At 39.4% G+C, this 27,424-nt stretch overlaps 2 protein-coding genes and 1 long non-coding RNA gene across 3 annotated transcripts; 2 read left to right on the top strand and 1 right to left on the bottom strand.

Moving 5' to 3' along the window:
- The first annotated feature begins 161 nt into the window (after positions 1–161).
- On the top strand, positions 162–6,045 carry LOC146487981 (josephin-1-like). Its single transcript, XM_085125051.1, has 2 exons — positions 162–446; positions 3,400–6,045. The coding sequence occupies exons 1-2, from the start codon at positions 205–207 to the stop codon at positions 3,689–3,691; spliced, it is 534 nt and encodes a 177-aa protein (XP_084981177.1). The 5' UTR covers positions 162–204; the 3' UTR covers positions 3,692–6,045.
- LOC146487982 (uncharacterized) lies at positions 4,101–6,843 on the bottom strand. The gene is made up of 2 exons (XR_014867603.1): positions 6,192–6,843; positions 4,101–6,149 (listed from the first exon to the last, which is right to left on the bottom strand). It is a non-coding gene; the product is annotated as an uncharacterized LOC146487982 (long non-coding RNA).
- Positions 6,844–10,346: 3,503 nt separating this feature from the next.
- LOC146487983 (kinesin-like protein KIF19) lies at positions 10,347–27,125 on the top strand. The gene is made up of 21 exons (XM_085125070.1): positions 10,347–10,775; positions 10,971–11,054; positions 12,179–12,289; positions 12,953–13,040; positions 13,529–13,665; positions 14,233–14,355; positions 15,199–15,291; positions 15,828–15,935; positions 16,518–16,596; positions 16,969–17,027; positions 17,202–17,324; positions 18,359–18,491; positions 18,688–18,778; positions 19,866–19,943; positions 20,272–20,882; positions 21,546–21,682; positions 23,433–23,490; positions 23,866–24,001; positions 24,322–24,845; positions 25,413–25,655; positions 26,188–27,125. Exons 1-21 carry the CDS (start codon positions 10,731–10,733, stop codon positions 26,448–26,450), a joined length of 3,324 nt encoding a protein of 1,107 aa, XP_084981196.1. The 5' UTR covers positions 10,347–10,730; the 3' UTR covers positions 26,451–27,125.
- Positions 27,126–27,424: the final 299 nt, after the last annotated feature.

The following is a 27,424-nucleotide window of genomic DNA, read 5'->3' on the forward strand; positions in this document are numbered from 1 at the left end:
ATAACTGGAAATCGAACTTTTTTAAAGAACACCTTGGTCGGAAAACAGAGCTCTGAAAGCCTAAAAACAAAGAACTTAGACGAAATTTCTCCAAAATCGAGTTATTAGAAGAGAAGAGTCTGAGGCGAGAGTGACTTTGTTTTGCTGCACAGAGGTATTGCCTCCAAGAACCAACTACGTTATGTAAGATCTTACACCTCCATTATGGAAATTTATCATGAACGACAGAGGCAAATGTTATGTGCAGTTCATGCACTAAATAATCTTTTCCAGGACAGAAATGCTTACAGTAAAGCAGATCTGGATGCCATTAGTTACAGTCTCAGCCCGGATTCCTTTGTTAATCCTCACAAAAACGTTCTTGGCCTGGGAAATTATGATGTGAATGTATTGATGGCTGCCCTACAGCTGAAGGAGTATGAAGCTGTTTGGTTTGATAAGAGAACGTGAGTAATATTAATTTCCGTACTTTCAATATACCGGTATATATTTTTTTAATAATGGACCTTAGCTCACATTTGACAAATAAGTGATAAAATTATCAATAATTACATGTAAATATTACAATGTATTTATCAAGTACATACCCAATAGTGGTGTCTTTGAAAGCTATTAAAACTAATCAGAGGAAATTAATACACCAGGCTGCATTTTATGAAGGTAATGTGGGTTTCCAAATCGCCTGGCACACTGGCGCAGTATTATGGTCTTTGGCGTAAAGTGGTGTTATAACATAGAGGGCAAGATTACTGAACGCGAATTGGTCAAAACAGAGGGAATTTTTTCTTAACTTTCCTTTCACCGAGGGCAAAATTACTCACACCGGATTGGTTGAGCGACAAAACCAATTGTTCCTGATTGGCTGAGCACATTGCTAAGCACGCCATTTCTACATTTAGTTGGTTTGTTTATTTTGAAACAACAAGTTCTTTCAGGTTCTTTGGAGTTTGACTTTTTAAGCCGGATTGTTTGTACCAGAAATACTTGGAAATCAAGTGCTACAGCTCTAAAGGAAATTCATTAAGGTGAACTTTCATTTCTTGCAAGAAACAGCAAAAGATTATTTTAATCAAAAGCAAAAAACTTGATTGGATTTGTTTGGTTGAAAAACTGAAATCATTCATGGCCCCGACCAAGTGCTTTAACCTCGCTACGGCTTCTTTCAATGAACATTAACCGAACAATAATAACAGATTCCTTTTGATGGGAGGAAGGACCAGGTCAAATTCAGTGGGAGAAATTACTCTGCAAGCTCCTTCTTTGGACCAACCATTTGCTATTTTTATTGATCTTTGTTAAATGTTTCTGTAATTTTCAAGCAGTGGAAAGCTTCACAGAGCAGGTGAATCAATTAATTGATGCTCAACATTTGGTTTAATTGTTGTTAGTTTGCTCATGGATTAAACTTAAACGTCTCTTAATTACATGTATATGGCAATCAACTTTTCTTGTTTTGTCTGTTTTGTACTCTAAGAAACAGGTGAATTGTTTGCTTGTTTGTTTTGCTAACGGGTAAGTGTTTTTTCTCTCGGCTGGGTCTGACCGTTTTATAAAGTGCCTCAATTGTTTTAAGAAAATTTTGTTCCCTATGTTGTAAACACAGGAAAAAAACTCTCTTATCTTTTATTGTTCTTATCTTTTTGCTTATGTTCCGTTTCCTGAAAAATTTAGACGGCGCCACCTGGAGTAATAAAAGAGTCAAGTTTCTTTCACAATAATTGTCTCAATCGCTGTATTAAGTAATTTGCGAGATACAAACAATAATCACCATAGACCCTCAGATTTTTTGCCTAGAATAATTATGGACCAGTCTTAATGTACTTGTAGCTAAGAAAAGTTATTACTATGGGTTTCGATAAGCACTGGCAAAAGGCTTAGGTCTCTGCAATTACCATATGTAAATTACCCGAAATTTAGACCCCCTGTGGTCTGACCTCTGGTAAGTGACCACCTCCCGTAAGCGACCACATATCCTTGACATTATGGGTGGTCGCTTACGGGAGGTTCAACTGTGTGCGTGAAAATCAATACTTAATTCTACTCATTCTCATGCGATTACATGTACTAAGACAGAGGTAGATTAACTCATAGGTGTTGGAGTGAAGAAAAATTACCTTGTCTTTTGAAAACTTTTTCTGTTGTAATGAACTGTTGGTATCTTAAAATATCCAGGATTTCTCTCCCCAGTGGGGAGGGATGAGGTTGGTGTGGCAGTTGTTGTAACATTTCCCTGGCATAGGCACTTTGGTGGCTGCACGTTTGGCGCACAACTTAGATTTTGATGGCATATCTTTGGTGTGCGACATACATGGAATGCACCCTGGGAAATGCAAAGAGGTTGTCCAGTGTAAGACTACACAGCTGTGTGATAAAACTTGCCACTGAGTAATGTCTTTCTGTTTCCTCTCTGACTGGTTATTTGGCTCCTGTAACATAGCAGGCAGTTAGGTGAATGTCATGTTGATTAGATTTTGCTTTACCGTAGATAACAAAAATTGTTCCACTTCTTTAATCAGTTATAAGACAAACTAAATCTACAGTGGAGGTCAAAGCACAGGGATCCCATACAGTGTATGGCCTTTTTGACCTTTCAGTATTACCATATATCTTCTCAGATTTCAAAACTACAAATGGTAACTTTTTGTGGGGTCAATTTTGGTGAAAGAGTCAAGACAACAGGGTTTCAGTAATGTGAAGAATAGATGATGAGCAGGTTTTAGCTTTGTGGGAAAAGCAGATCTTAGAAGGGGTTATTGGAATCCAAAAAGAACATTGGGTTAACCATTTTTTTTCAGTGGTAATTAAGGACGGTGCCTACTAATACAGAGGTATTTTTGCACAGTTTATTACTATACAGGAAAAGCAGATCTTAGAAAGGGCTATTGGAATCCATAAAAAAAATTGGGGGTAACCATGCATTTTTTAGAGATAATTAAGAAACAATAATTCTAAAAAGTGCTAAAATACAAAGCAATGTAGGGCTTTTTTTTTATCAAATTGAAGCTTTGTTATCTTTGAAAAATTAATGGTTACCCCCAATTTTCTTTTTAAATACTAAGAGCACTTGCTAAGTTCCACTTTCTCTGCATAGTTTTATACCACGCAAAAAATATCCCTGTAGTAGTAGGCACCACCCATAAGAAACCCGAGTATCTCGAAGTCCGCAGAACGTATGTGTAGTAACAAAAGTAGGCACTGTCCTTCAGCAACAGACCCTTCTTCCAGACAAAACTGTATTGCCATATTTTAATCTATGGGAAGCGTGGACCTCGTAAGTCCCAGGCTTTTAGTTCTTCTCTGTCACCAATAAATTTTGTGTTTGTATCATAGAGTATTACTGTTTGTAAATGTCGCAAAACGAGTGATAAACTCCCTTCCTTTTCTCTTTTCCCTTTCCAGATCCATAGAAAGCTTAGAACTCCAGCAGATTTTTGGATTTGTGGTGAATAAACCTTCAAGTGTCAACCTAATTGGACTGGGAATGCCGTTCAAAAGACCTCACTGGTTTGCAGTTAGGAAAATAAATGACAGTTACTACAATTTAGACTCTAAACTCTCATCCCCTCAGTGTATTGGAAATGAAGAAAAAGTGATCGCATTCTTGACAGAACTGTTGTCTTTACCAGCTGTTCAACTTTTCATCGTCGTTGGAAAGAATGTAGCGGAGAACAGCAATTGGAAAAAGCAGTAAAATTAGTAATAAGTCTTCTAAGTGGAAATTTATGTAGATGTAAAACAAAGCAGATTATGTAAGGCCCTGTTCAGACTTGGTGCCTGTGCCCGGGCCCTGAGAAGGATGTTGTTCAGACTCTTTGGTGTCCAAGGGGCAATTATTTCCTCGTCCGCGTTTTAATCGTGAATTTGGAGCCCACCGTTTTGTTTAATGTATTGCAGGGAGACATGGGGAGAAAGCGCAGGAACCGACAAAATACTCTTCAGAGCACTGCCTGTGCCAAGGAATGGTGCCTAAGTACTACCCTTTGAGGCATTGCCTGTGTTTGGGCATGTCGCTGAGTTATTTTCCTTGGCACCACAAAAATAAGCTATGTTCAGACTATTACCTATGCCTGACAACTGCACCAAGGCATCTAGTCTGAACGGGGCCTAAGATTTGACAAATGGTAACCCTTGCATTTACTAAGGTATGTTTGAAATTAACGCGAATTAGAGGGGAAAACAAATACATTCACCGACACTGAGGTGAATACTTGTTTAGTATTTAGAAAACTGTTGATAGCCAGCACCCCCTCCCTCTTTATCTATTGGCCAGTACGGGTTACAAACGAGGAGATTAGTAGAAGAACAGGTATTGAGACAATAAGCGATCAAGTGGCCAGGAGAAGACGGACATGGTTAGGCCATGACCTTAGAATGAACCACCACTCATACCCACGCATTGCTCTCACCTGGGTACCAGAAGGAAAGAGGAAACAAGGTCGCCTGCGGGAGACATGGGAGAGGATCTTAACGATAGAGGACTAAGAACGTTGGCTGGGGGATTCACCGGCGGAGGCAGCATTACCAGCAGACGATAGATGAGCCTGGAAGGAAGGAGAAAGTACGCAGTCCATCTCTCCACTCAGGAGAATGTGGAAGATCATGACGATGGTGGTGGATAGCTAGCCCCAATGATTCACTTTGTCGCTGGCAAATCGGTGAATAAAAATCTCGCCCAAAATCCAGGAAAATAGAGGCGTCCAGAATTACGCTTACGGCAAACGGCAGAAATGACCACGTGACCATGTTTATCCTATATATTTGCCGCTCGCTGTTTTCAGTTTCTCAGTAAAATTGAGTAGTTTTGCGTTTGCATCACAGCCAGAATTAATTTGCACTATTCTCATCTGTGTACTAATTTTTTCAAGGAAAAAAATCGCGAATCTCACGGTTGCCGTAAACGCGACTCTACTGCCAGGGGTGAATAGCAAATACTATCCAGAGTTTGAGTAACCAATCAGAGCGCGACAAAAACACTATCCATCAACTGTTCATTTTATTTTAGTGTCACCATGAATAACCAAAAAGCGTATTTGTTTCAATGGAATTGTTAGAATAACGGTTCAGTTTTGTTAACTTTAACCCTACTGGTGTACAGAAACTAGTTTTAGTTATGTTTGGCTGCGGATGGCTAGGATGGAAGTGGATTGCAACTTGAAAAAAATGGCCAATTTTTTCAAGTTCTTCCTTTGTATTTTAGAGAAGTAGTATGATTTGTTCTTCCCGGGAGAAAAACCTTAATATTTTCCTCCCGGTGTTGTAAGAGCTATTTCTGATACAAAACGGGTTTTTTGCTAAATAATCGAGCAGTTTTGACCTTAATACAGCAATATCGCGTGGTGACAGTGCACCTTTAAACTGTATACTTTGATGTAACTTTGAATAGCCAAAAGATATATTTGTATCTATGGAAACGTTAAAATAATGGTCTTGTTAAGTTTTGTTAACAACAACCTTCTACTAGTAAACAGAAGATAGTATTACAGTCGACTCCCGATAACTCGAACTCTCGCTAACTCGAACTCGAACCAGTTTTCCTTTCCCTTCAGGTCATTTTCTATATAATTTTACCCTTGATAACTCGAACTCCTGATAACTCGAACCTTTTTCAATTTCCCTTGAAGGTTCGAGTTATCGGGAGTCGACTGCACTTACCTTCAGCTGAGGTTTGCTAGGATGGAAATGGGTTGGCCATTGTATTTTGGAGAAATCGCTGAAGAAACGATTGCAGTTCGTTCTTCCTCTGAGAAATCACCTAACATTTTTGTTCTAGTGTTTTAAGAGCAATTTAGTCATAATTAGAGAAAAGGTTCTTTGAAGAGCAATTCAGTCAATGTTAGAAAAAGGTTCTTTGTCAAATATTAGAGCAGTTTTGCCAAAAAAAGGACAGCAAAATCTTTGTGACGGTGCTCCTTTCAGAAAATTAGCTCGAAGAAGAGGTTATATTTCCAAATAAAGGGAACTGACGGGAGGGCCGTAAGTCAGAAAACTGTAATAGGTTATTTTGTACGCATCCCTCTTTAAATAAAGTTACTGTATTGTATTGTATGTATGCATTGCATTGCATTGCATTGTATTGTTCGGTGGTCGCGTGTTTTGTGAATCAAGTAAAACATGTTGATGATTTCCAAGCCGGCCACTACACTGATACACTGATCAACACGGCGAACACTAAAAAAGACAATTGTGATAACAAGGGTTTAACCTAAAACAGACTAGACGGTGTATTCAAAGGTTGAAATATGTAAAAAAAACAAGCTGCTTGAATTGCCCCTACCCAAGAAATTGGGAAAGAAATGATAAAAATTAAGGAGCGGAAATAAACTTTCCACTTATTACTAAGTTCGCGACGTTAAATTAACACGAATTTTTTGAATAACCGCAATATTCTTTTGTTTAAAGGTAGAGGGGTCTATGAGTGGTCTTGGGGAGGGGGGGCGGGGGGGCGGAGGAGGGTTGGGGTTTATAACTGACATTTTAAGGTAATCACATAATTGTTCTTTAAAAAGTTGTATTCGCGGTTCCCCAAATTTCCGTAAATTTCTCTGCGAGTTAGATTACCATCTTAAGAATCAGAACAGAACAGAATATGACGATCTTGGAATACATGGACATAATTTTTACGTATTTGGTTCAAATACTCTTGTTGGGTGCCCCGGAATGATCGATCTCAATCGCAATTTAGTAACATCTGATTATCACTGATGTGTTGAATTTTTTTAGTGAAAAATAGTTCACTCGCTTTAGTAATCGTTGTTTTCTGGAGTTCTCAGGGATGCATACTATTGCATATTTCAGCAACCGAAAAATCAAAAGTAGCGAAGCTACGATGTTCGCACACACACAAAAAAAGCGGACTACGGTCGGTCAGGTCTTGTTATAGATGACTAGATGTCTTGCAACTTGTCTTTCGATTGCTTTCGCAAAAAAAAAAAAAAAAAACACAAAAAAAAAAAAAACACAAAAAACAACAACAACAACAAAACCCCCTTCCAAGTGACTTAAAACGCCCGTTATAGGTTTCAAAGTTTTCTTTTTTGTGTGTGTATGTTACTAAGTGATGACGATAACAGTTAAAAAAGAAAGTCTGAGCTTTCGTTCCCTGCTAGCAGATCGGCGAATACAACGGAAAAAGAGCTCTGTTAGCAGGGAAAAGCTTTTGTCTTCGAGAACAACAGTTTTCAAAGGGCAAAATTCAAATCGGATTGAGATGGTTCGTTCTATACGTACAGTCATTGTTAATACTTTGTACTTGATTAAACCGTTACGATTTGTTCATGGTCAGGCAATGGCCGTGAACTGAGGAAATTCGACCCGAAAATGAGTCCGTGGGATAAATACTAACTAACTGTAAAATAAAAATTCATGCAGAAAGGGATCTATTTCGAATCTATTAATTTCGTGCGCCTTTTTAGCATGGAGCAAATTGAAACCAGCGGTCTTTATCTTTATCTTTATTACAATGTAATGGTTAAAAGGAAGTTCATACAGTGAATTAAATAGGAGTGGTAACATAATATAAGTTATATAAGTTAAGTAAGGAAAAAAAAGAGAAAAACAAAAAAGCAGAGAGATAAAGAGATTAGAGTTAGAGGAAGAAAGAGCGAGAGAGGGAGTTTGAATAATGACGAGCAAATTATATTGTTAGGGTGGTGAATCATCGCAGGCGAATCGTGATCGAAAACCTCCAGTGTGTGAACACTAAAATAACATCTACACGTATATAGATGTTTATATTTCACAAAGTAATTATTTATGATGTGGAGCCATTTTACAATGGAAGTTTTCCTTCGCTGTGCCATTCCCTGATAATGAATGAGTTTTGATAATCGAGTGACTTCCTGTTGAATCGTGCTTGGAAATTCTGGGTCTACACGTACACACAGCAGTGAAGTCGGATGTGAAATGAAGACAGTTGCTCCGCTGATCGAAAATTACATTTTCCAAATATTTTAACCAGAACATGTTTAGCCTGCGATCAGGTCCTTCCCGCCCTCTCAACAGGAAAAGAGAGGAATGTTAGTGAAACGAAAGAAGAGCCCGATCGCAACTAGACTTCAAAACAGTCGTTTTCGGAAGGCGCGAACCGCTGTAAGCGTGATCCTCGCGTGTGAAGCGCGCGAGCCTCGCTCCAGACCTTTCGTTCGAATATTGACCGTCGCTCGTGTTCGCAAAAAATACGACTGTTTTGCAGTCTAGATCGCAAGATATAAAACATTTCATTACACTCAGTTTCCAGTTGTCTCAGGGAATACAGTTCCGGTGTTCCTGCACCTGTTTTGCCTTGGACTGGAAGCACGTTCTCGCTCCACCGTACTGAACTAGCAAAATGAAGTTAGCAAACGTATTTTATGAAAATTTTTTGTTCTCTCAGCTGTGATCCTAGACTTCACATGTAGCATTTCCAAAAAATGTTCTGTTTTCGCTATTACGTGACTACTAAGATCAAGTGGATCAACCTTCGCAGCGTAAAGCTGGGGTGCCTGTGGGCGACCATTAGGAATTCGGCACGTACGACATATTTACAGGAGTCTTTAAGCTGCAACTTTGGGGGCACAAGATCAGGTACAATTTCCATTTAAGTATCTGAACTTCTCCTCTCTTCTGAGCCGCTACTTTGAGGGTTTTTTCTTTTCTTGGTTCTTCCGGTCTTCTCTCGATGACCCATTTCTTATTATCAGTTGTTTTCAGTTCAGTCCAGTTTATTTTTTTGCCATTTTTCTTGCACATCATTACAAGATAAATATGTATTAAAATATAAAAGATAAATAAATAACAAAAGGGAGAGAAACATGTGGCAAGGATGCCCGTAGAAGAAACCATTGGGGCTATACGAGCTACAGGTTCCTCAAAAAATTACAACTTTGAAATCAGGATTTTAGGCGTATCTTATTCAATTTATTAATACATTTAGGTTAAAAAGCAAGTACACAATCAAACACACACAGGCAGCAAAACAAAAAACAACACGTTTTATTATATTTCAATAAGAGGTGGTCCATTTTGGACCCCCTTCTGGGTTTTTCATGTTACGACTTCAGCTGGAAGTTCGCAACAGGCGAGAAACTGGACGAACATTGGTGTTAACTGGAAACGGCAGAGTTACATAATTGCAAATAATTTATACACACCAGGACAGTGAATGATATGCCTGACGAGCTGAACATCCGTCTGGAGTATTACCTCAAAGAACTGAGAACAAACTTGTTGCGTCGACGAAGGAGACGCTTCCTAATCGAGTCGTCCCAATACTGTCCATCATGCCCAGCGCGCGTGTTCCTCAGCGCAAAAAAACGAGAAAATATGTCTGTGCAAAATCTCACCGTCACAATAGCATAATGAATATGACAGTCCATCATGCCCAGCGCGTTTCGTACCCAGTGCCTAACGCTGTAAATGTTCAGCGGTAAATAATGTTAATAATGTTTTGAAAAAACACACATTCACACACACACACGCGAAATATTTCGTAGACTAGTAGTAATCGAAGATTTTAGTGCGTCGACTTAGGCCGACTTATGTTTTGAAAAAAAAAAAAAACACACGCGCGCGCGCGTTTCGGGTATATAACCCTTTCTCAGTGTGGAGAAAACCGCTTTTCGTACTTAGAACCTACCTCTGTGCACATGCATGTTGTTAAGCGCGAGAAATCGAGAAAAGAGGTTGTGTATCGGATGTGATTGTTAAAAAAATAAATATCAAAAGGTGTCAAAAATGGTCAGTGTGGTCATGTCATGCATCTCCGAGGAACTTTTCTTTCACCGTTCATTATAAAAACGTCACAATAGCATCTTGACGTCCCGCGCGCGTTTCGTACTGTTCCTCGTGGTTTCGCTGCGAAAATTACAAAACGAAAAGTACAAGACAAGGTAAGATCCTTTTCTTTCTGAAATATCCGCCGCATCCTTGGTAGGATGCCCTATAAACACCTGGGACTGGTAGCATAAAACGTTTCTAACGGCTGTTGACAATTGTTCCCAGACAATAACCTAATGTTTTGCAACTATACTTACAGGTTCCTGTAATCTTAACATCTGTAACATGATTAATGCAACCCAGTATGGTGCCTAAGGGCCTAAGTCGACGCACTATAATCTTCGATTACTACTAGTTTAGCTAATTAATTAATCATAAATGCGCCAAGCCACAGCTAAAAGGAGGTAATTAAAATGACTAATTGTCTTGCTTTTTATCTGTCGCTTCGGTTTCATGATTAAAAAATAACAATCTAGTGCACGCACAGCTACAATCCGCGAAACTAACTCGTTAATCGACGACAGGTCGTTGTTGACACGTAGCAAGTTTCAGCTGCACCGATTGATTACTATATTATTGGCTTGTCGCCTTGACTACGAGTCAATACTGTGTGATGTCACACAAGGTGTGAAAATAAACATATCTGGCCTGTGATTGGTTGAGTGGAATGTGTGAAGAGTTTTTATAGAAATCGGAAGAGAAGACAATATCTACAGAGGAAAACAGAAGGTCGTATTCTAGTGTAATATTTGCGTTTGTTGCTCCTTTCTTCTCTCAAAATGTAGAAATTTTACGTAGTTCGGACAATGTGCGTTTATTTCGCGCGCAGACACGAGTATTCCAATTCGAAAATGATGAGCGAAGGCTTTGCTTCGAGCAGACTTAGCGGGAGTTTTGAGCTGGCGAATATGCCAGCGTATCGCAACCGTTTCTTAGTATTCAGGACAAGTATCTGCTGAGTAAACTGCGAAGTCATCATGCCAGATAAGGACAAGGAAAAAGACAACACTCAAAACTTGATGGTAAGTAAGCTTAAACGTTAATATCGAGCAAAAAGCCGGCCTCTGAAATGGATCTGTAATTGTAAGACTTGGCTGGTGTCGATTCTTGTATTTACACGTCTTTTCATTTCAGTTTCTATTGTGCCCTTTTGAGCTTTGTGTAAATATTCAAAGCTGTTGATCGTTCATCCATTTCTGTATGCTTTTTTGTCAAAGGTTGCTGTTCGAGTGAGGCCGTTGAATGCTGCAGAAGTCGATGACAAAAACTGCACAGAAATCGTGCATGTGCTGGACGAGAATGTGAGTAAGCTATTAAAATATCTGCATGTAGATGCTAAATTGCGAGGACTTCGTCTTCAGTCTTTTAAGGAGTATTTTCATCCAGGGGACCAAATGCATACTGATACAATAGCTACTTGTAGGCAAACCCTGAGTAAACTACGTTTGAGTTAAGCTTATGTTTAGAGTTTCATTGGTCGACAGATGCATGGCTATAAAATAGTACATATATGAGAGTAAAATGCAGAATACCCCACCAGATCAAAGTATACACCTGAAAAAGATGGATACATTGACACACAGTTGCTCAGGACACCCGCCACCCCCCCACCCCCCTCATGATATTCCAAGGTTTGGCTGAAGTGGGTATGCCGCTTTGCAATGAATGGGACAACCCCTCCCCCTGTGATATTTCAAGGTTTGATTGAAGTGTTTTGCGGTTACACAGTAAAACTGCAAAGTCGGAATAGAATTTGGCTGAAGTGGCTATGCAGTGTATGGGACCACTAATATCGAAAATTGATAGAGATGCAGTGTGGCCAACGAGGATAGTTACAGGGTTCGTTAACGAGTAATGGAAAACCTGGAAAGTCATGGAAATTTTTCTCACTTTAAAGGGTTGAAGGGTTGGAAAAAGCCACCTGACTCATAAAATTATCCCAATGTCCATGAATACATGTACATTGTATAAATAACCTCTTTTTACAGCTTTACCACGTAAAAGTTATGTACATTTTCATCTTTGAAGAAGCATGTTTGAAACTGTACTCAGTATCCAGTTTCACACATTACAGATCATCAGACCTGTACATTACTGCCCAATTCTATTTCACTTGCGTTGAAGTAATGAACAGTTACCACAATGAAAGTGATCATGAAATATATAAAAAATTTATCACTGAACCTGCAGGTGATAGAATTAATGAGTGAATGATCATTGCAGTTGTGTATTTAAAGCAAATTCTGCAGTTAAGAAAGAAAGGCCTGAAAAAATTGTCTTGAATGGGATTCAAATCCATGACCTTGCAGTGCTCCATCAACACTGAGGTGTAACAGTTGGCTCAGCTCGGTGAAATGAAGGAAGAACTAAACGTTTTAGAGCAGAACCTCTCGTTTAATGTTGACTTCTGTTTTCTAAATTTCAGCTGGTAGTTTTGAAGGATCCCAATGAAGACCAAGATGACGTTCTAAGGGCAAACAGATCCAGAGAAAAACAGTACATCTTTGATTGTGCATTTGGTCCCAACTCCAACCAGGTCAGTTAGATAGTTAGAGCGTAAAAACTGTTAATTGCTGATTTTAAATTCATTTTAAAGGCAGATTCAAGTTTACTTCCTGGCAGCTGAAATACGAACTGAAAGGAGTACAAAAATTAAGACAGAAAAATATCATACTTTTAACAATATTTTTGTACTCGTCAGTTTTAAATTTGTATTTAAAAGGCTCAGAAAAATAAAGCCCAAGTCATAATATCACATACAACTTTCCATTGAATAATGTCTTTCTTGAAGAGGACTTATAGGGAGAGGGTGTGTTAAAAAGATAATGTGGTAGTTAAGGTGGTGAACAGTTAGGATTTAGTTAGGCAGGCTGCATTGGTGGGGAGTAAAAATGAATATCTCGTTTTATCAACAGAGTTGATAACTAAAGGTAAATATTTGTCCATCGTAAAGAGATCTGACTGATGACGTTTCGAGTATAAGCCCTTTGTCAGAGCGAATCCAGACATGAATTGTTCATCAGTTTTGCTCTAAAACCAAGTCTGTTCCAGGTAGCCTGCGAGCAAGCTCTCTTGGGGGTGGGGGCGGGAGGTTGTTCTGGTATTTGGGCCTTTCAGGCTTAAGAACTTCCCTGGTTGCAGGGGGCAATTTCTCCGGAGGTTGGAGATAGAACTCTCAAATTGTTATTTATTTCCATAGGCTGATGTATACACAAAAGTGACAAAACCTCTGATAGAAAATGTCATTACTGGATACAATGCGACAGTGTTTGCTTATGGTGCTACTGGTAATAACACACGTTATTATAATCTCTCTCAGTTAGTACATGCGGTATGATTGGTCAATTTTGCAGGCCGTATTTCACACTATGGCCAGCTCTATTTGAAAGTTTAACCTCAAAGATATAATAAATATCTTACTAACCTCATTTTCTCGGTCCGTACTGTACAAAAGTCATGTAAGTTACAGATCCTCGTTTTTACTGTTGATTTATGGCCCAAGCATGAACGGGCAAAAGCTCGATCGGTCGGTAACTTACAGCACAGACCTCAAACTTGGTTATGAAGAGGTATGTACATCTCTCTTATGACCATAATATACAACTGAATAGCTGGATGGAAGAATGGTCTTTGTGATAAATTTTTTTTTGGAAGAAAGGCAAAATCTTGGGAGGAACAAATTGGAGAGTTTTTGCATATAGATTCGTCTCAAATCCATGTGCGATTCTTGGGATTTTACCATTCTATGGCCCTAATATGCTGTTTGCATTTTTAGGAGCTGGGAAGACATTCACCATGCTGGGTACAGACAGAGAACCTGGTATAATGGCACGCACCTTGAATGATCTGTTCTATGAGATGGACAAAACCAAGGAAGACGTGAAATACAAAGTGTCAATGTCTTACTTAGAGGTAAGTAAACAGTCATAACATACCGGCAAAGGCCACATGGTTTAACTTCCATCTGGAGGTGGCACTCCTCAGAGTTTTTGGTGGGGTGTGCAGCTTGGTTCTCCAAACCTGACCTATTTCAGAGCAAAATATTTAATTTTCAGTACTGCTTTTCCAAACCTGGTCTCTAAAGTTCATACCCTTTTTCAGACTTTTAGACCAAAATGGTTAAAAATCCATACCCTATTTCAGACCAAAATAGGGCAACCATACCTTTTGTTAGTGCTTCACATACCTACCGTATGTACATGTAGCTCATATATGTAGGTAAATAAGCTAACACTCCAAAGGTCTTAGTAACAACTTTTTTTGTCATTGGAATGTAATGGAAAGGGTCTCGAGGGGAAATTGCTACACTTGCTGAATCAAGTTGGTTAAAGTAAAGTAAGAGTTAGAATAGTTGCAGACTGACAGAGGACTGACTATTCTGCAATCACAGTGGCTGATATTTATGGGTGAATTATGAAAATGTTTCATGCGTACCTTAAATCATTTTAATGTTTGTTGATGTTTGTTTTCTTGTGACAGATCTACAATGAAATGATTCGTGACTTGTTAAACCCTTCCTCTGGATTCCTTGAGTTGCGAGAAGACAGCAAAGGCGTGGTTGTTTCTGGAATCTCTGAAGTGCAAGCCAAGAAAACTAGCGAGGTAGGACATTGCGTATTCTGTATTGAATTTACCTCTGCATTGACTAAAGTTAATCATTGTTCATTGTGAAGTTTGAGTACCATCTTTCTTGTCATGTGTCTAACATCTACAGGTAACTGGGTGGGGAGGGGGGGGGGGATAGAAGGTACTCCTTCTAATGAACTGTACAGGGACAATTTGCCCAGAAGGGATACCTTATTCAGGCTGGAGTTATATAAAAGGGGAGGGATTTCACAAGCAGAAGTATAGAAAAGAGTAGGGAAACTGCCATTTAGGTATCAACATATCTTAAACAGACCAACTAAAGATATTAAAAAGGGTATCATTTTCTGTGGAAGGTATTTGAAAGGGTTATCTTTTCTGTTCCTATAAAAGGGTAAGGGTTTGGATTTCTGGGTAGAGCCCAAGAAAAACATAGCTCTGTGGTTTTTTTGTTTTTCACTCCAAAACATCTGTTGTTTTATAAGCTGCTTTCTTTGCGTTTGTTTTGCTGGCTCAATTTTTAAGCCTTGTTTTTCTCAAAAACTAAGCATAAATCGGTGAAAAGCAACACAGAGCAATGTTCTCAGACCTACACTGTAATTGAAGGCCACATTAAAAAATTCAGATACTTTTGAGCAAAATGAAAAATTGGCCTAAAATTTGACATAAGGTGGTTGTGCTGTCAGCCCTGTATTTTGTCCCTCTCTGAACACACCAAACTTACTGCTAAACACTGAACACTACATGTAGGCTGGAACCTTTTATAATAATATTTTTTTCTTATTTTCATTTACCATTATTCCTTTCCTTACTTTTGAATCTTTTGTATCACACTGTTCTTTTGAAACTTGTTGTGTGTAGGTGATGGATTTGCTTGTGATGGGAAATAAACAAAGAACCTCTGAACCAACAGCTGCCAACAAAACATCTTCAAGATCTCATGCCATTCTCCAGGTGAGAAGTTTAAGTCTGGCTTTGATAAACTGCCAGTGAGCTGCATTCTGCAAGTGGAGACTGTTCCAGCGTTTAGAAATCTAATGTCCTTCCTCAGATCAGGTCTATGAAAGTTTAACTAGTGATCTCAGGAATGGTTAATTCATTGAAGTTTCACTGGCAATAACAACTGTGAATTCGGTGATAACTGTATACTATATTGTTACTAAGTTAGTGCTTTCGTGGGATGCACCTTTTAACAAAGGCAAAGAGATTTGAGACATTGTTGGTGTTATTGATGGAACTTATAGAAAACAATTATTACAGTGTACCTAGAAAAAGGTAGAAATAAATAGAAATGGTCATCATCAAGCAATGTTCCTTTCATAACATAATTTTACAAAATTGTGTATATTTTCCATGACTCACTACACACAGGGTGCCAAAGTGTTCACTTCTAACATATATTTTGATTGCAAGCATGTTGCCATTATTTATTGACCAGTATTTATTGTTTTATTTGTGAGAGTAATCAACAAAATTAATCTTTACAATAGGTGACAGTTACTCAGAAGAGTCGTGTGAAAAACACAATTGAGGAATTCAGAGTTGGAAAGCTCTTCATGATTGATTTGGCTGGATCAGAGAGAGCTGCACAGACTAAGGTATGTGACTGGGGTCTTCTGTTCAGGTCATTTCGCCTGTTATCAACATGCAAATTCTCCCCACTAATGTCTATTTATTCCTAAAATACCAGTTACATGTAAGATACTGTCAAGTCTGGTGGCTTCCCTTGTTCTTTTGTTTTCTGTATTGGTGAGAGCATTGTGACGTTAGATGCTGATCAGTTAACAAGATGGTAAATCTTATCAGCAGTACCTTAATACAAACATTGTTCCCTCTGACAGTGCTGTGCCACTTGACAAAAGTTCTGGAATCTTTTTAATTTTGGCAACTTTTTTACACCATTTTTATAACTTTCGTGAAACTCCCCTTTAGATTCTGCAATAATGCGAGAACTGTGTAAGGCAGGGATATTGCTCCTCCCCCTTACTCCGGATTGTTGTGCTGTTTTCACACCTGTACACTGTGTTCTGGTATCTCCTGCTGTTACATGTATCAGATTTTATTGGCCAGTTTCTTTTTTTTTTTTTAATTACTTTGTTAAACTGAAAGCAGCTAATAACGAGCAAAGTAAATGTTGAACCAAGACAGTTTACCACAGCTGAAACTTTTTTTATCTCTAGAATCGCGGGAAAAGAATGATAGAAGGAGCCCACATCAACAGATCCTTGCTTGCACTTGGAAACTGCATCAATGCATTGAGTGAGTGAATTTTACAATGAAGATATCCATACCCCCCCACAGAGGCATTCCTCAGGGAATTTCAGTTTAGCTTCATACTTTCCTTGAAAATTTTTAAATTTTGTACCCCCCCCCCCACCCCTGCTTGGAACTTCCATATACCCCATTGGATTGTTTTGAATATTTCCTGCAACCACAAGGGTGGATGCATGTGTGTGTGAGGGGGGGGGGGGGGTGGGGGCTGAAAGTGTGGAATTACTTGTTTATGAGCAGCAGCCTTCTCACCCACCGGGGTGTGGGAAGAAAAATTAATGGGACATGACTGTCACTGCCAACTGCCTGTTTTCGTAGCAGTAAAGCTAATAATTTGTCACCTTTTTTATTGTGTTTCAGGTGAAAATCGTGGCCATTATATTAATTACAGGGACAGCAAACTGACCAGACTGTTGAAGGTAAGGATGTGTGTACCTTGAGGTCCACAGGATCGTTAAATCCAAAATGTTGATACCGCCAGTTGCTCTTGTTTTTAGTAATCTATTAGCCTGTGAACAGGCTCCCAAGTGGGGTATAGAGCTTTTACGATTTTTTCAACATGTATTCTTATATCAGCTTTTGTTGTTGCATAGGACTCTTTGGGTGGTAACTGCAAAACAGTAATGATTGCCCATGCAAGCCCTGCAAGTGGCTCATTTGAGGAAACTCGCAACACTCTTTTGTATGCTGACAGAGCCAAGAATATCAAAACTAATGTAAGTGACCGCTGTCTTTGAATAATAGTTGTTTGAATGATTTCTCCATTTAAAATAATGTATTGGAAACCGTTTTCTCTTTCAACCCACCCTACTATTAAAGTGCGATGAGACATCCTTTTTTTAATTACTTAAAAGTTATTAGTCAAAATTATGCCAGGAGAAAAGTTACCTTGGAGAAACGTTTAGTAGAAAATAAAAATTGACATCATGAATAAAGGGTCACTAAAAGAGAAGGTCTTGTTATTTAAGATTTGTAATGGAAGAGCACATGTGAAAGAACGATCACTAAGTGATACCTTAAGGATGGTACCTCCAAATGCGAAGGTTAAAGGCTATGCAGGAAAAGCAAATCTTAACAAGGACTACTGCTACAGTGTATCTTAACAAGGGCTATTCAAAAACGCTGAAAAGGCCTACCAAGCTGACCAATACGATATTGCTAATCATTTCAATGACTACTTTGTTAATGTTGGGCCAATGGTTGCCAAACATTTCCGCAATTTCTCAACTAATTTCATGAGACATTTGAAAGGAAATTAGAGGGTAACCACACATTTTTCACTGATAATTAAGCAACGAAATTAAAAAAAAAAAAAGGAATTAAAATACAAAGAAGTGGGTGACATTTCCCCTCAAATTGAAACTCTGAAAAATGCATGGCTCCCTCCAATTTTCTTTTAGGATTTCAGTAGCCAAGGAAAATGCTAAGATCTGCTTTTCCCACATAACTATAAAACGCGCGAAGTTTTTCGGACCGATCAGACCACAAAACTTTTGGGACCGTGTGTGAGTTTCCAGAGCCAGTGTGAAGAACTTATTTTCGCTGTTAAAAGGGAACTGCCCTTAATAAAAAGTTAGTGATCAAAGATCACCTTACCGTGAGCATTTGGACGGAAAGTTTTCAAAGAAATCAATTCGTTTTATTTTTGAACTTATTTAAATGGATTCTTGCACCAAGGTGTCTTTCTGCTCTTACTTTTTACATTGTAACTACATAAATTTATATTGATTATTTTATTTTGTCTCTCCAGATCAAGCCCAATCAGTTTAGTGTGTCGTACCACATCGCACAGTACACCAACATCATTGCTGATTTAAGAAAGGAAATCTTTCGTTTAAAGCTGAAAATTTCTGAGCATGACACAGATTCTGATGGCAACTCAAGTAAGTTCTGACAATATCTATGACGTGTTGTAATAACTAGAAATGCTTGAGACAAACTTGCTGAGTCAGAGGAATCAGAGATAGATTTCAAAATTACTCACATCTTTTCATAAAGAATACCCTAGTAATTATAACCAAGTAATTGATTGTGTTGTAAAGTTGCAGTACTTAATGTTTGCACATGATCTCTCACCAGCGAAAGAGAAGCACAAAGATAAGAATCCAGAGGAAATGAACAGACTACGAGACCAGCTTGTTGGCACATTCAAAGAGCAGATGGACATCAGGTGAGTAGGCGCTAGAAACGAGAAGGGAGGAGGGGAATCGCGCGCGCTACACGCGCCCTCGCTATTCTGATACAGATTTTGACCTGTGGCAGTCGCGAGAAGGGAGGAGGGGAATCGCGCTCGCTACACGCGCGCTTGCTATTCTAACACGGATTTAGCCTGTGACAGGCGCTAGAATGGAGAAGGGAGAAGGGGAATCGTGCGCGCGCTGCACGCACCCTTGCTATTCTAATACGGATTCAACAAGAAGGGAGGAGGAGAATCGCGCGCGCGCTGCACGCGCCGCTCGGGAGATTGTCCTGCTTTCTTTCCGTTTCAACTTGCCTCCACGCGGACTTATACGGATTTAGTAGAATTGCGTTTTCAAATGTGTGCGAAAGTGATGGATGAGACACTCTTTTTGGTGACACCATACTTGATGGTAAATGCAAAACGCAAAGCGCAAAACTGTTTGCGTTAGCAAAACGTTTGTGCTATCGAAGGTTAAATTTTGAGTTAGCGTGAGTGACCAAGATATCAGTTTTTAAAACTCTGTTTACAACAGGATGAGCAAGAATTGGTGGAAAGCATCTCGCCCTTAAATTAAGAAGCGATACTTTACTAAGAGGCCTTGTGAAAAAGCCTACGATCGTCAAGGTTTTCTTTGCACTGACTTGTTCAGTGATTCAAATTTGGTATCGAAATTAAAGTGATGGTTGGAGAGGCCGGCGGGGAAGCGCCGCTTATAAAATAACACGTACATGGAGTCATTGTAGCTTTGTAAAGAACTTTTAAAATGGAACCGACTATGATTTTATAGATGTGGCTAGAATTCATTTTTTCACCACTTGGAGATAGCAATTCCTTCTGAAAAGAGGTTTCTTTGTGTCGTACGTCTACATTGTATTCTCCTTGTAGCAGAACACTCAAAACCTTGTAAGGATATATCTTGCATTAAAGCACCCTAGTGGTACTGAACCATACCACGCATGTTAACCCTTCTGAAAGGTACAAAGCTCACCCCTGCTGCTTTTAAACGGGCGCCCCTTTCATGGATGACTCGCGGGTACCGGAAAGAATTCTTAACATGAAACTATTTTTGTTTCAGGCGCAAACTCATTGAACTGGAGGACACAGCCATGCAGATTTCGCTGGATATGAATAGATACATGCTAGTGATTGATGAGTAAGTTTATGACGGTCTACTCAAAAAAACGTTTTTGCGATGTTAAACTTTGTCTTTGTAACTATTTTATTCATTTTAGAGCGGTTTTCTTTTGTATGCTCTGTGATTGGTTAGTCAAAACTTGCGCCACTTTCTCAACCAATGAGAAACAAAAGCAAGATCAATCCTGACTTGCTCCATTCATTTTCCCGCGCTTGGCGCCGGTTACATGTACGTGCTTCGGAGTTCTGATTGGTTCATTGCGCTGTTTAACTCTGTTCTGATTGGTTAGATTGATTAGTTTGGATTTGGTTTTGCAACACTGCTCTATGTAATTCTGTTATTTAAGGTGGGAACAAGAAAAAGCCAGGAGAGGTGTACGCAAAGCCACCAAAAGCTGCTCTGAGAAGACCGAAGATTCTGATGGCGAAGAAAAAGAGAAAACTAATGATTTATCGGCGACACAAGAAGAAAATGAACTCGGCAAAAATGACCGAGAAAGCACATCATTGTCAAAATCGGATAGCTTAGAAGATGTTGAAAGCAAAGACTTGGACACTGAGAAGAACAAAGAGTCGGAATCAAGCAACGATGAAAGTGCAGGGATTGTAGAACCCGAGGAAGTCGTTTTTGCGCGCGAGGAAATTAGCACACTAATTGCAGAAGAGAAACGCACCTCAGACCTCAAAGCTGACCTGCAGGGAAAGTTGCAACAGACAAGAAAGGAAGTGGAAGCTTTGGAGGAACTTTTACCTAAGAAAATAAGCAGCGAGGAAAATCGAGAAATTTTGGGATTGCTGTGCAAGGTTCACGAGTTGGAAATTACGAATGCGGAGTTGCAGTCAAACTCTCTACTCAGAGAGAACTTGCTGCGGCAGAAGGACTTGGAGATGAATAAGTTTGAGTCCAGGCAGAGATTGTGCGATGAAATAATTCAAATGCAACGAACGGTGATTAACGGTATGTCTGCAAGTTTTTATTTATTTATATATTTATTTACCGTGTATTGGTCTGTCACTCAATACTGAGCATTTGAGACCGCTCTTAAAAAAAAAAGGACGATTGTTGTAAAATTAAGTACAAGCTTATTGCTGTCATTGCAGCTGGTAAGGTACTAAATTTGATAGCTATGGAGCTTGTCTTTCTTTCGGCCTGCTTCATTGGAAAGCGCGGGAAATGTCAAATCACACCTTGTTTCGTTAAACACGATGACGCTAGAGATGGTGGCGTCTAATCTGCGTTTATTTATTTTTTTTTTTTGGCATGTTGTGAAAGCCTGAACTCATAGAGAACTGTTGAATCCCTGTTCAAATGTATGCTGCCTTTTAAGACTATAAAAATTCCTCTAGCAGTCTTCACAGAACCTTGTGAATACGTGAGAAACTACAGTATAAACTTGAGACATATAACAGCGAGAGCAGTTTTTCTCCAATCGATTATTATTCCCTTGCAGGTTAAATTCGCACGCTTTATTGTTTTTATCTTTCTTGTAACATGTGTTTACTTAAATCAAACCATGATATTGGAGAATAAATAGAATGCATTGTTTTTCTATTTTTTGGAAGGAGCGAGGAAGAAAGATTTTTATTTTTTTTACAAACATTTCAATGGTTTCCTTTTTAGATTCAGGAGTTCAGTGTTCCGCTGAACTTGACGCGCTTTATGAAGTTTACATGGAGCAGTCAGCTGACTTCGATCAGCGTGAGAACACCGTGGGTTCAGAAGAAAACAAACAGGCTTCTCTCAGCAATCTCCAAAAGGTGAAACGTCACGTTTTATTTTAATAAGAAATTTTGTCACTTCCTTCAAGCTAAAGTTTTCTGTCGTCAGCGTTCACTTTATCCCTTAATGGAGCAAGTTTTGCTAACTTTGGAGGCTGTGGACAAACTTTTGAAGTGTGACCATTCAAATGAAGCTACAGTCGAACCTGTATATAACGGCCACCCTCGGGACTTGAGTAACTGGCCGCTTAATACAGGATCACTAAAAATACTCACTGGGCGTGGTCTAATGTCAATTTTAATGGCGTATCATACAAAAACACTTCATGCAAGGAAACAATAGGACAATCATCAGTCTTTCACGTGATCAATACTTTAAACAAAGTTCAGTGCCAACTTGAAACTTAACGGTAGAATATACGTAACATTGTATAAAAGTACTATACAATAAATTGTCCTCTAATCTCCTACAGTATACAGTGCTCTGTTTCTATGACTTACAGTTCACAACAAAATATCTCATTCCGTCATTTCATAGTTGTTACGCTCAATGTTCAATGTCACATGGCAGCAGAACAAGTTAATTAAAGAGGAATTTCTTGCTAAAGAGTGAAGCATATTCAAAACAAACTTTTTTTCAGCGTTCGTGATATGGTACTATACTTCAGCACATTGCGGACATCTGAAAAGCGTTAACTATATTAAACGGCCGAGTATCAGCTTACAGTAGCTTTGTTCATGTTATTTCTTTTATATAGTGATGCTGGATCGCATTTTAAACACAATAAAACACCGCATAAAATAACATATGGCTTAGTTTCCATTCAAGGGTGGCCGCTTAATACAGGTAAAAATAACAAAGAAAGACAAACATAGGACTGCTACAGGGTGGCCGCGGCCGCTTAATAGAAGTGGCCGCCTAATACAGGTAACAAATACAGCGTTTGTATGAGCAAACAATCGGGACTTTAAAAACTGGCGGCTTAATAGGGGGTAGCCGCTTAATACAGGGCCGTTATGTACAGGTTCGACTGTACAATATTTAGAAAAAAAAATGATTTCAGAAAAATTTCGACCGCTTTTTTGAGGTTGAGCCTTTTTGGAAGTGAAAAGGGGGTTAATACAGAGGAATTCACTGAATCAGAAAACTTCAAAGCACGACACTTATTTTGCATATTCCCGAAGTGCGATGCCAAGAAAAATTCACAAAAATCACCACTGGAAGCTGTCATTAGTTAAGGGGTGCCCTTAGCCCTATTTATTTAAGTTCTCGTAACTTGCTGGTCCTTTGCACCTATTGGCACTATAAAGTGAGTTCTCTTTGGTCCCCAGGGCAGGGTCTTCAAAGTACACGTTAACTTCCTGTTATTCACGGGCCGAGTTGTTAGCAAAGAAGCCACAGCCACCAGTACATGTAAACTCCTGAAGTTACCGAGCGGCTAATTTTCGGCGACGCAACTAGAATTGAAACTATGTAAAGTATATGAAATGATTCATATATGAACTGCGGATGTAGATGAAAGTGAGAAGTGATCATCGCAGTGAATTTTCCAATTTATGCAATTGGAAATTAGAAGCCTGAAAAAAAAAAAAATTCAGGCTTCAACGGGATCCCGTTGAAGCCTGAAATTTTTTTTTTCAGGCTTCTAATCTCCAATTGCATAAATTGGAAAATTCACTGCGATGATCACTTCTCATTTTCATAGAATTGAAACTATAGGATCCTGGAAATTCAAGTGACTTTCAACTATGTCCCCGATCGTGCTAATAAAGTTTATTTCTATTCCAGGCCTCACTTCTAGCAGGATTAAATCGACGGATGATGCCCACGGCACGAGAGAGATTATGTAAGCTTGCTTTGTTGTCCGCGGCTGACATTTTTAACAGTTTTAGAACCTAGATGGCCAACAGTTAAATATACCGATAATTTTTCGATCAATTCAGTTTGCCATTCGCTTCAACCTTCGTAACCAGCATCTAATTATTAAGGGAATCAGTTTATGGAGTAGCATTGGATCAACTAACCCTTGGAACCCCAATGGTGACCAGCGTCGAATTTCTCATTACAGTTTTGTACTTTTTCAAAAATATAGGTCATGAGAATAAAGGTTATAATCTGTCGAAAAGAGCGTAAGAGAGGTAATTGCTCTCGGTGCAAGACCATTTTGCAGAATTCCTGAGAACTTGGGTTAATTTGTTCTCTCTCTTCTTCTATGCTTTAGTCACCTTTAGCAAGCTGTCCCCTTTGAGTGAAGAGACTCCCTCTCGTCTGGTGTCACTTCAGAACTCACCAGTGAAGATGTCACGTGCCACACCTTCGGCGCACATGTCAGATGACGTATTCATTGCGGATTCCAGGTGAGATTCTCGTGTAACGGATTAGGCTGTAAATTCTCTGAATTACATTTCTTGTGTTTCGTACAAGTTTCCTTGAGGAAATGTGAATCAGAATCGTCTTTTTTCATGAGAAAAACATGTTGTACAAAGTGGTTCTGAGTGAAATCCCTACGTTTAACCATTCAATTCCTTAAGGTACTCTTCGTTCTCGACTGTTTAAGAATTTTTCTTTGGTTTTGAACTTTGAAGCTATTGCGAGTGCAATGCAAAGTGTAGAAGAGTTTGACACGACTTGATGTTACTTTATCCAAACTGAAATCTGTATTTTTTTAAATTTTTAGTTCCCCGGCGCCGCTTCCTACGCCGAAGAAAACAAAAAAGCTTAACAGTTTAACCGACGATGGTGAAAGTGAACGCAGCACACCAACGGTGTCATCCGTGACTGAAGAAGTACACGAAGAAGTGAAGCCCGCCTCTCCAGCCAGCCCTGTATTCGCCAGGACGAGAAAAATTGCCGAAATTGCCGCTCGCCGTCGAGTCGGCCTGGAAAAGAGTCTTAGCAGAAGTAGCTTGGATCCTGGTGACGAGTTTCCTGCGAAGTCCAACTCTGTGACAGACATGCGTGGACATGAACAAACAGTCGCAGGTCAGAAAGTCGAAGCTGACAAGAGCCTGTCGACGAAGGCTTCTCGGAGTCTGAGTGATTTGTCAATGATTGACAAGAGAGGTGGAGACGTGTCTTCGGAGGACTCGGCACCAGTGGACAAAAGGAAAGGGGTTGTGAGGAGTAAGGTGAAAAAGGCGCCTCAAAGGACGCCTAAAAGATTACGGTCTGCTTCTCTTGACGAGGGAAAGGTCTTGAGAGGTGAGTCTTTTTTTATGCCTGAGAATGTAACCCAGGGACAGACTCCAGACCCGGAGCCTCTAAATCTCATGCTAAGCGTAGGAGTCAACCGTTTTCCGAGTATATTTATATAGTTAGAACGGGTCTGAGGAGACATTTGGAACGCCCACAGTTTAAATACCCAATGAAAGAAGAACAATTTAAAAATTGCCATAAACATAACATGACATGACATGACATGACATGACATGACATAACATAACATAACATAACATTCAACACGAATACAAAAACATCCTGTTTAGGAAAATCGTGAGGTTAACCCTGTATAAAAACAATTTCCCTAACTAAAAACTTACAAAAATATTTTAAAATTTCTAGAACTAGATAAAATCGATGGCTACTGATTCAATAAATATTCAAGTAAATTTTAAGTCTACTCTTAAAAACAGATAATGATTCGGCATGTACAATATATCCTGGCAAGTCATTTCATTTCCTTACAATGCGAATAAAGAAAGAATATCATCATCGTGTAAATTGTCACACGCCGTATAGATCTTAAGGATCCTGACTCTGTCTCCTCAGTAAAACCTCGACGCACGCGCAAGGAAGAACTACAAGAGGCAGCCAGACAAAAGGCAGCTGCCGCATTGGCACAGAGAAAGAGGCTTTATGGAGGACAAAACACGGAAGGACGAAAACCGTTCGTACCTCGGCGATCGAGAGGAACAAGCCTCAGTAAACCCATAGCCACACAAGGCGCTGAGCAGGACGGGAAGAAAGCTGCTGTGAAAACAGGGTCGTCTGCAGCAAGTAATTCCCTGGGAGGTCAGTATTATGGTAGCTTATCGTGAAAGGACATAGTGCGAGCGGCGAGCGAAGCGAGCCGCAAGAGGATTGGGACGAAGGCGGGAGAATCCTCTCGTGGTTTGCGTTGCTCGCAACCCGCGCCTCAAATACATGTCTCGCGTGAGACCTCAATTGGAGAGCTTGCTTGCAGGCTATGGTAGCTGTTTAGCGACGACTTGATAAAATTTGTTGTTGGACGCGGGAATTTTGCGTTTCAACATTGATTGCGTTACACACTAATGGAACATTTTCAAACAGCTAACGGCTAACCCGTACGTCTTACATTCAAACGGAGTGAGGTGGTGAGAGGGATTTCTGCGTGTTAGATTTGAGGGAAGGGTATACTCGTTGAGGGGCTTGCCGTGTACTCGCGAAAATTTTAACCGGCCAATATTGGTGCGATTTTGGTGAATTCTAAATCCTGCGTTAATTAAAGGAATTACGGTAACTCATAACTAGACATTATTATATCTATCATTACAACAAGCATCTTTTTCTTACTTTTTTTCAGGAGAACTGCAAACTTTTTGGACAAACGTGACTCCACCCTCGACCGTCCATCAATACGGAGTTAATTACGGCAAGGGACACACCATTCAAAAGAGATACCGCGGGCCACCTGAAATCAGCGGTTCCGATTCCGCCCAGTCTACTCCGAGGCTCAAGCCACGAAAAAACCCGCCAAGGACTGGTACCAAGTCTGTGGACGAACTCTCAGTGAGCGGTGTGGCTGTGCGACCGACAAAACAGGCTGCGGGCGTGCGCAGAAGTTAATGACCTTATTAGGGGATGTATGTGCCTTCGCGTTCGTGAATGTAATTAGACAGTCAACATTTCAAGTGATTCGAAATGAGTTCTAGTAGAGTTCTTGAATTAAAACCCCAAAAGTGATCCTTTCCTCTCTGAGAATTAATACTGAAGGTTTATTTTGTTTTACAGGGTTTAGCTTGGTAAAACCCTGGAAACTAGTGGAGCTGTTAAACCCGATATAAATGGTGGTTGTGTCAGTAGATTAACTTATGTAGTCAGTGCGAAAAAGAAGATAATTTTCTTCGTTCTGGAAGCTGTACACTTATTTATTTACTGATGTTTAAAAGGACGGAAAACTGTAGGTACATATTTTTTAATCTTGAGGCTCAAAGGACTGACCTTACCTGAGATAGCTGAAAGGTTGAAAACTTTGTGGAAATACGTTCTAGAAACGATTTTTCTCGCAGTGAAAATAATTTCCCCAATTAATCGCGACTTATTTGAACTTAGATGTAAATAATAATAATATATTTAATATTTATTAGGGTTCTCCCTGACCCAAGTTGTTTGGATTTATCAGGAAAAACGGAGCGAGAGCCAACACTATTTATGTGTACAGTTTTATACATGTAAAAAGAAATACCATACCTTTTCAAAGACATTCTTAAATAAAACTGAATAAATACTGTTATACTAAAATGTGTGATGTTAATGACCAATATCGGTTTTTAACCGTGTAAACCCCTCAAACCAGCTACAACGACGATGAAAACAAGAATGGATCAAAACAAAGCCTCCGTACATTTGTCACAAAGTCTGGTACATTTCTTTGCCATTATCTACAAAACAACGAGAATTGAATAGTTTTTAAGTTTCATGGTACAGACCGTGAACGCCCAAGAATGTATCTTTCTTCCTTTATCAGGCCACCACAGATGAGTCAGAATAGGCCTTTTCCGAGTTGTTGTAAACCTCGTTATGAAAGCAAGGCCAAGAAC

The sequence above is a fragment of the Pavona decussata genome, unplaced genomic scaffold (assembly GCF_977016875.1).
Source record: "Pavona decussata unplaced genomic scaffold, jaPavDecu1.1 SCAFFOLD_12, whole genome shotgun sequence".
Lineage (NCBI taxonomy): Eukaryota > Metazoa > Cnidaria > Anthozoa > Scleractinia > Agariciidae > Pavona > Pavona decussata.

Excerpts from the sequence above, each read along its gene's own strand:
- LOC146487981 (XM_085125051.1), top strand. The coding sequence starts at position 205 with ATGGAAATTTATCATGAACGACAGAGGCAAATGTTATGTGCAGTTCAT. Across the intron at positions 447-3,399 it reads GTTTGGTTTGATAAGAGAAC|ATCCATAGAAAGCTTAGAAC; the intron begins GTGAGTAATATT and ends TTCCCTTTCCAG.
- LOC146487983 (XM_085125070.1), top strand. The coding sequence starts at position 10,731 with ATGCCAGATAAGGACAAGGAAAAAGACAACACTCAAAACTTGATG. Across the intron at positions 13,666-14,232 it reads TGTCAATGTCTTACTTAGAG|ATCTACAATGAAATGATTCG; the intron begins GTAAGTAAACAG and ends TTCTTGTGACAG. Across the intron at positions 16,597-16,968 it reads AAACTGCATCAATGCATTGA|GTGAAAATCGTGGCCATTAT; the intron begins GTGAGTGAATTT and ends ATTGTGTTTCAG.